Source organism: Perognathus longimembris, chromosome 25, assembly GCF_023159225.1.
Source record: "Perognathus longimembris pacificus isolate PPM17 chromosome 25, ASM2315922v1, whole genome shotgun sequence".
NCBI lineage: Eukaryota > Metazoa > Chordata > Mammalia > Rodentia > Heteromyidae > Perognathus > Perognathus longimembris.
The window spans coordinates 5,781,995-5,791,272 of NC_063185.1; the positions used below are offsets into that span (position 1 = coordinate 5,781,995).

At 49.9% G+C, this 9,278-nt stretch overlaps 1 protein-coding gene across 1 annotated transcript; it reads right to left on the reverse strand.

The window, feature by feature from the left end:
- Window positions 1–7,823: 7,823 nt before the first annotated feature.
- On the reverse strand, window positions 7,824–8,132 carry Smim32 (small integral membrane protein 32). The gene has a single exon (XM_048334356.1). It carries the CDS (start codon window positions 8,130–8,132, stop codon window positions 7,824–7,826), a length of 309 nt encoding a protein of 102 aa, XP_048190313.1.
- Between the last annotated feature and the right edge of the window lie 1,146 nt (window positions 8,133–9,278).

The following is a 9,278-nucleotide window of genomic DNA, read 5'->3' on the forward strand; positions in this document are numbered from 1 at the left end:
ATGAATTATGCTTCATTGAGATGACCAGTTATTGTCACCTGCTGAATTGTCTGCTTGTGTACTAGAGATGGAAAATGGGAATGTGCCAGCCTTCCCCTGCACATCATTTGTGCTCAGAATGAACAGAGCTTTGTCCCATTCTGTTTGTAAGGGTGTTTGTTCTGAAGCAGGCTACAATCTGGGGATTGAGTCTAGCCGCCGACTTTCCTTCTCTGGATATCAGTCTGAGTGAGAGGACTTGATTGGGTGGGGCCAAACAGGCTGGTGGCCCTTAGCAGACTAGTCTCCCTGTCTGTGGTTGAGAACTGACCTCATAGCTGTGTGCCCTTGGGCAGGTTGCTTAATCATTCTGTGTCTCAGTTTCCTCATCTATAAAATAAGTCTGTTGCATAGAGAACTTAAAGTTATACAGTGTACAATAATACAATTTGGTTTCGCTACTTAAAACTACCTGACAAAAATATTTATTGTCAAAGTGATGTACAGAGGCGTTACAGTTTCATATGTAAGGCAGTGGGTACATTTCTTGTATAACTTGTGACCTCCTCCTCTGACAAAAATATTTTGTGTGTGTATGTTGGTCCTGGATCTTGAACTCATTACCTGGTCACTGTCCCTTGAACCACAGCTCCACTTTTGCCTTTTTGGTGATACGTTGGAAAGAAGAGTCTCAGGGACTTTCCTTCCTGGGCTGGCTGAATAGCTAGGATCACAGGCATGAGCCACCAGCACACAACAAAAATTTATTTTAAACTTACCTTTTACATTTCTTACTGTTTTATTCAGAGTAATTATTTTTGGTGCTATTTCTGATGCTTGGTGGATAAACTTTGATTATCCATTCTGTGAATGAGCTCTGCTATTCTTTAGTTTTCTTACACACTCTCTCTCTCTCTCTCTCTCTCTCTCTCTCTCTCTCGTCTCCTGTTTTGACAAATCACTGAGTTACAGACTACTTTTGTACCCCCTCACTGATGGATGCTTCCAGCCTCCACTGTTGTGTATTCGCAGATGGCAATCCATTCTCATTAGGAAAGAATGCCCTGTGTCCAAGCTGGAGAAGTGGCAAACCCCAAATTAAGTATTTTAATAGGGAAGAAATAGAACAGTTTTTACACTTTTCTCTAATGAAAAGGCTTTCTCAAAAGAATCAGTTTCTCCACATAGTTCCTTGTGTTGTATTAGGGCATTTAGTGAGGTGTTTTATAGTAACTGGTCTAGCTATTCCAGGAGCTTGTTCTTTTGAAAAAGACTTTTTTCCTGGCAAAGGAGTTGACTCAGTGCGAAGAGATGTTGGCTTCTTTCAGTCTTCAGATTAGCTTTCAGATTGCTGCAGCCCGAATGGCTGAGATTCCGAGGTGGCTGGAACTGCTCTACCTGGAGGCAGTGTTGATGTAGTTCCTCACTGATAAGCATTTATAGGAAGCACTGCCAGGAGCCCCGACAGTGTTAGCACCATATGCAGCATGTATGGGTGACAGAAAGATTTTTTTTTTCAAAGTTCTTTCCCCATTTAACATTTTAAATATTAATATTTTTTCTGCTTGTGATTTTATCCTTAAGATTCCCTCCCCCCCCCAAACAAAACCAGTGGAGTTTTTTCAGTCTATTGTGTTGTATTTTCAAGGTTAGGGTAGTGGAACTGTAGGAAAAATTTAAGAGCTGTTGGGAGTGTGCTTAACCATGTCTGTCCAGGTATGCTAGGTGGGAAATGGGAAGGGGGTTTTAGGTGAGTGATTAAGATTTGTTATCCTCATTATGCCATGTGTGTCTGTGTGTCATTCCCAGGGAGCAGTGTACCCAGAGGCTGTACAGTAATACTTGCAGTTGAGATTTGGAAAGCTTGTTTCTTACCTCTCTGCTCTCCAATGAATAACATCTGTGATCTTCATTTAAAGACTACTTTTATCTGAGATAAATGCTAAGAATTTTTATCATTATAGAAAGGCAGAGATTGAGACCCCTGAACCAGTAGTTTACCACTGGGCACAAACTGTAATCTTCTAACTTGTTCTCGTGGGCCTTCATTCTACCTCTGTTCTCTTGTTGGCAGGAATATAGCTCATTAGGGGTTGAGCTCTCTCTCTCTCTCTCTCTCTCTCTCTCTCTCTCTAATGGTTTTCAGAGAAATTGGTTTGGTGCAAAAGTATTTCTTTGTACACCCCAAAAAGTTTTTCATTCTGCATAGCAAACTGTGTCCCATAACAGATGTACAGCGTGTTTCTTTGCCACCTTGTTTGTTGGCTGTTATCAGCACTTTAGAACCTGTTGATTGAGATGAGTCAACTTAAAATTGCCTTGATAAACACAATGAATTTCAACTGAGCAATTTTAGCACTTATGCTTTCTCTTTGAACCTTTACTTGAAAGTAATCAAGTTCCTGGTATTGCTTAGAAACCTACAAAATTAACAGTTAAACTAGAGCTTTAACCTGTGACATTTACTATTTTCCCCAGGAAAAAAGAAAAAGTAGAAAGGGCACAGTTGAACTAGTTGCTTTAGTTGTAATAGGACTTGAACTCGGGGCCTTGCACATGCTAGGCAGGCCTGTTCTTATGCTTTCTGTAGTAGTTGGAATGACAGATGGTTACCACATGTCCAGCATCTACCATTGAGATCTTGTTCAGGTTGGCCTTGAACCTTGCTCTTGAATCTCAGCTTCTTACATAGCTTGCTTGACAGGTGTGTATTTGGCAACAGAAAAAAAAAAAAACAACAAAAAATCCTATCATTTGTTTTAGAGTTTAGAGAGGTGAGAATGTAAAGAAGAAGCCCATAGCCTTTTTTTTTTTTTTTCCTGCTCCTGAGGGGCTTGAACTCAGGGCCTGAGTGCTGTCCCTCAGCTTCTTTTTCTCAAGGCTAGTGCTCTACTACTTGAGCCACAGCACCACCTCCAGTTTTCTGGTGAATCGTTGGAGATAAGAGTCCCATGGACTGGGCTGGCTTTGAAATGTGATCCTTAGATCTCAGCCTCCTGAGTAGCTAGGATGACAGCCCGTGAGCCACCAGCAAGAAGGCCTCTTATGGCCCTCAGATGGGCCACTATAGTGAGATACAGAATTGCACTTGGGAATAGATTAACTTTGCTGAGGAGCTCACGGGGGTGATGAAGGGGAAGAAATTCAGGCTAAAGAAGAGTGTGGGGTCTGGAGTTGCCTTGGCATGCCCTGCCCAGCCTAGAGTTTTGCCAGCATCAGTTCAGAAGCACAATGAATGGTAAACATTCCCTGATTGCCTTTTCTTTACATAAACTTCTGTGAAATGTACTTTTCATTAACTTAGAATTGTTTAGGCCAAGTTATTGATGTCAGTGACGGTAAAGATAATAAATGCAAGCACAGACTAATAATATATAAACAGCGAGACTACAGAGATGGGGTTCACACGAAAAGGTCCTTTTTATTATTGTGTGTTTAATAAACTGATGGAGGTTTCTAGGCCCCTGTTCTCCTCTTTAATAATAGAACACTTGTGTTTAGCTGGATATTGTATTTTCAGCCAGATATGGTCATGTGGCTAACTTCTGACCCATTACATGTAGGCAAAAATGCTATATGCTGATCTGCATTGTGCCCAAAGAGATTGTCCTTGCTACTTTCCCTGTCACTAGAGTGACCTCCTTGACATGAACATGAAGATCAAGGGGATGATTTCAGAGCCCAGCCACTCCTGGAAGGTGACAGAGAAAATCTGTAGGGGAGTGGGGTAGTTCTTTGTTACAATGACTCCTAACTAATGCTTGTTTATTTAGTTACTCACCAGACCTTTATGGAGCACTTACTAATTAAGCTTTGTGCTAGGCAGTAGAAATGAAGTCATATTCCTGTCTATTCTGCAAGGAGTGAAGAGGAAGAGAGCCTGGGAGACTGAGAGGTAGACTTGACCACTGTGTCTTTGAAAAAGTCCTGGGAAAGGTGGAGTGAGTATGTGACACAGGTTGCCCAGCTTCTTACAAGGTACGTGAGAAGACATAGGAATGAGACTGTTAAGATCTGAGCTTTCCTGCAGGAAATAACCAGAGGGACAGACTTTTAAATTGCATGTTCTTTAGTCCCTGCAGGAGATGACCATAATCAGAGAGGTGTTACAGAGATGGAGATGGGAGATGTTAAGATGCTAACAGCTTGGCAGTACCCCAGAAAATTGGTTGTGTGAAAGACCCATCGGTAAGGGACAGTTGAACTCACTGTGTCATCTGATCCAGATTTAGTTGAAGGTGGGAAATCAAAAGACATGTTGCCAGGAGCCAGTGGCTCATGCCTGTAATCCTAGCTATTCTGGAGGCCAGCTCTGGCAGGAAAGTCTGTGGGATACCTCCAATTAAGCTGAGAGTGGAGCTGTGGATGAAGTGATAGAGCAACAGCTTTGAGCCAAAAAACCCTTAAGGGACAGTGCCCCAGGTCCTGAGTTCAAGACCCAATACTGGCATAAGAAAAAAAAAGACATGCTTGGATAACCACATAGGTACATTTGCCTGAACCACAAGCTGTTTTCCCACCATATTTCATTTAACAAACTGAGTACTTATATTTAGGACTGTGCTGGGCATTGTGAAAAAGTGGTTAACATGACATGTTCCTCATCTCACCGAATACATGCTAGTATGGGGAAGAGATATAGGCTACTGGTTATGCAGTAGCTTAATAGCTGTGATTAGGGAGATGTCTTGGGGTAGTATACTTGATCTTAGTTGAAGACACTGGTCAGTCTCTTGAGAAAAGATGAGCCATTAGCTACAGGAAGAGAGGAAAGAGCATAGGCAGAGGGCTTAAAAGCCACTCAGCACAATCCAGAGAGACAGGTGGCGTCTGATGTTTCTGGGCTCGGTGTACGCCAAGAGTAGGGCCTTGTTTTTCATCAGGAGAAGAAGGAGAAGCCATCGGAATGTCACCTGATGCTGGGATTCCGCATGGTTCAATTGGGGAAGAAAGAGGGAGGGCATTGAGGCAGAGCAGTGCTGATGGAGGAGGGGTTGGATGGAGAAGAGCTGTGCCTAGGTTGCATATGGGAGGGTGAAGACTTTGTGATCATGAGTGATTCACATTATTTTCCCTGTGTCACCGCATACAAGCCAATTTATTGGAATTGAGAGTACTGGATGAGTGTCTAATTTAGACAGAAAGACGAGGTTCAGACTTGACTTTGACGTTTCCTGGGAGATAACCAAATATAGGTGGTATTGATTGAGGAAGGAATCATCTGAAAAGCGCCTGGAGCCTAGAGAGTGGAAAAATCTAGAATAGCTCCCCTCTACCAGGCACATTTCCTCAAAGTGACAGCCCAAGCACTGAGTCTCCCGGACAGGAATCACTTTGGGGGTAAGCACCCTGGGTATTGATGGCAGCTCATGCTCAGAGCACTCAATTCTAAACCTGGGCAGCTGGCTGTACTCCATGGTGCGCCTCTTACAAGGCAGGTGCTACGATCTCCAGCCTGTAGTAAGGAAATGCTACCAGGGATTCAGGAACATGTTCCAGGCATAGACTTCTCACCACCTCACCTCTCTTAGAAACCTCGCCTTAAGGATGGAGGGAGAGGGAGAGCACACATGTATGAGCTTTTGGATGGGGGAGGGGGGTTTATAAGGACACTTACCTATAGCATCCTGGCATCACCTTATGAGTCCAGTAACCCTAACTCCTCACTCCAAACAGCCATTCTGGGAGTTTGGGCTTCAACATACGAATCGTGGGGCAACATTAATGTATTTATTCAATCTAACATCTAAATGTGTAAGCACATTGGTGCAGTCCACACATTGCCTGATTAAAGTCAGCCGTGAACTTGGCCACACCCTATCTTAACATCGCTTGGTTAACCCCATGGGGCTGTGCTGGGGTTAAGTCTTGGGTCATTGCTTCTGTCTGACACCGTAGGAACTACTTGTGCCTTCCAAGCCAGTTGTCCATGTTTCCTGGGGCGGGGGTGGGGGGGCGGAACCTTTGCTTTGTGCAGGCACAGTGCCTGCAAGTTACTTTGGTTATGTTCTTTAACACTCAGCCACATAGAACTAGGTGATGTAAGGGCTCAGGTTGAATACATGGGGCCATTTAGCTGTTGGGAGGTAGAGCTGGGCAATTTAGAGCCAAACAGATAGACCTGGAGATGTGCTCGGCAAACCTTCAGATGTGGCCATTTGGCCATGTAGAGGAATGCCCTGCTCCTGCATTCCTCTCCTGCCTCTCCCAGACCACAGTTGGAGACTGAAGGGAGCCCATCCGTCTCAGCATCATGTGAAGACCTGGCCCCCTCCCACTGTGAGCCTTTATCCCATCTAGTCTCTGCAACCAGAGTACATGCATGCTAGCAGGAGGCTTGGAGAGGTTTGGATACATTTCCCGGCTGAATGGTTTGTCAGGAGATGGTAGAATTGGCTCCATGAGCCTGGCCAGTTTTGCTTCTGGAAGGAAAACCAGTTGCTCATCTCTACTGTTTCCTGGAAAGGGGCCAAGAGACAATCCTGGGTGCAGGCCGAGGGGAAGCTGTTCCCAAACCCTAAGCTTGGTTTCTGAAACATTGTGCTGTCTGACATTGCTCCCAAGTGTTGCAGAGTTGTTTGGCTGTGAACAGTTCACCAGGGACTAGAGTCCTTATCTTGCTGATTCAGAGTCTCACAGCCCCAGTGACCCCACCATGGTTTAAATGAATCACTGGATTGGATAATCGGTCAAATTCTATTTACTCTGAATTCTAAGCTGTAAATGTTACATTAAGCCAAGTGACTCCCAGAAGTATTTTCAACTCCCATCAAGGCAGGACTAAGCTCACTTTGAGAATATTCCCTCCCTGGTTCTTTAAGACTCTCTCCTCGAGCTGGGCTTACTCGTCCATTCTTTCCTGCAGGTTATCCCAGGCTAGCCCCTGTCTGCTTAGGCTGCCACCCCCCACCCCACCTGGAGGTCCTGAGGGAGGCTCTGAGAGCAGAGGAGGGGGCAGCGGATAGCAGCGATGCCTACAGACAGGGTTTCCATCAGGAACTTGCTTCAGGAAGCGATTTACCCTGGAGACAGCCACACACACAACAAAACCTTCCCAGAGCAGGTAATGAATGGATTGACCTCCAGACTCCAGGGAAAAACTAGACAGAAGGGCATAATACCTCAGACTGACCTGGGCCATAGTGCCGGGGTAGCCAGTTGAGTTTGGGTGCCTTCCTGCTCAGGTTCGGGTCCACCTCCTCATCCCTTTTGGAAGCTGCGCAGTTGGTAATAAGTAGTGTCAGCCCGATGTCTAATTCCATGAGTTTTTTATTGTAGAAACGTGGCTCCCAAGGATGTGAGAGGCAGGCAGAAGCCTGGCTGCAGCTCCAGGTGTGCCCCCTCCACCAGCTCCCCCCTCGGGGCCCTCTCCACCGAGCCCCCTTGTCCGGTTAATCCCCGGTGGAAACACAGCCCCTGAACACCTTCATTGCAGGCTGAGTTCGTGCTGGGATCCTAAGCCAGCCGTGGCGGCCCTGGCCAGCCACAGGCCCGGTGGCGCCTGGCCGGGTGCGCGCCCTTGGTGCCTGTGGCCCCTTCTGTGCGCAAAGTCAGCCCGCGGCAGATGATGCTCCTGCGTGTTTCAGGGTGTCCTCACAGGATTCCCCCCCCACCCTCCGCCTCGAGTCCTGGGGCCGAAAGGCCTTTGCAAAGGAGTGCCCCGCAGGTCCTGGATCGCGACCCTGTGCCACTTCACAACACCTTGGTCCACCTTCAGTCTCCGGCCTGGGTCAGGGCAGGTGTTTCCAGGGACTCAGCGACCCCCGTCGTCAGGGCCGCCCTGCTAGGCTAGGTCCTGCCCGCGTCAGGGACAGGGACCCGGGCGGCCCGCTCAGCCTGCATGGCTACACCGGCCGCGTCTTCCAGGGCGCGCGGGCATCGCGCAGCGAGCGGTCGTGGGGCAGCGCGGCGAAGGCCGAGTGGCGCAGCTGGCAGCCGATGAAGAGCACGACCAGGGCCACGGACAGCAGCAGCAGGAAGAAGAGCAGCAGGTAGGTGGGCAGGTCGGGCTTCGAGGCCGCGCTGTCCCGCACCCCGCGCGCCGTGGCCAGCTCCAGCGGCAGGGCGCCCTCCGCCTTCACCGTGGCGCCCGGGGCCAGCGCGCCCCCCGCGGGCTCGGGGCCGCCCGTGGCGTTGAACACGTCCCCGTACATGGCCTCGGTGCCGCGACCCGCGCAGACCGCCTCACTGCGCCCCGTGCGCACCGGTGCTCCCCGGCGCCCCCATGGCCAACCCCGGGGCCCGGGAGCCGCACCCCTCAGGTTCTCCCCGCTTCCCGAGTCCGCTCACAGTTCACAGCCGTGACCTCCGGCTGGGGTGAGCCCCGGGGCCCCGGCACCGCTGGGCTGGGTGCCCGCTGACTTGGAGCCGCTACCCGGTCCCCGCGCCGTTCGGGACGCAGAGGGCACTGAGGGCGGCCTTGGCGTCCTCCGGTCCTCGGTGCCGCCGCCGCCGCCACCGGCTGTCCCGCAGCTCCCGTCCTGATCAAGATGCACGGAGCCCGGGGAGTCGTCCTCACTGGTTCCCGTCCCAAGGCTGCGCCCCCGTCGGAGCCGGGAACTGAATGCGCTCTGCCCTGGGCGGGAGGCGGGGCTGGCGCTTCGCAGCCCGCGGCGGGCGCTGCCGGCGACCAATGAGCGCCAGGGAGGCTGCGGCTGGGGCCCCGCGCCTGGGAGCCGGGGGACCGAGGATCCTGAAGAGGGAAGAGGGAGGGGAAGGAAGAGGGATGGGGAGACCGAGGGGAGGAAGGAAGAGAGAGGGAGAGGAGCAGCTTACCGGCTCTAGAAAGACGGAGGACCAAAGACACAGTGACAGACTTAGGGACAGAGTCACAGGTAACACAGGCCCACTGCTGAGGGCGCACGGCGAACAGGTTTAGAGCATGAACACCTCCCCGCCCTTCCCACCCCCACCCCCAGCCCCTCAACTTCTCAACAAGAACCTAGAACCTCCAAAGACATCGCCTAACGTGTCTCTCCCTCCTGCCCCAGTGGGCAGCAGCTGGGAAGCCCGGAATGAAGGAAGGACTAGCTTGCAGGCTCTTGCAAGGTCGGTGCAGGAGCCCTTACCTTAGTCCCAGCTCCGTTGCCCGGCTTATTGTCAGAGAGCCTCTGACTGAGTCAGCCAAGGTCTACGTGTGGGTGTCTCTCTGCCCCTCTCTGCTTCTCCTGTGCAGGCTGGGCACCTGAGATGAGTTAGTTATCCCCTTCCACTGCATCTCATGCCTGGCCTCAAGTGCAGCAACAGTGACTGAGGTATGACAGGTCCCGGCTTCGCCCAAGGGAAGGCCTCTGCCTCAC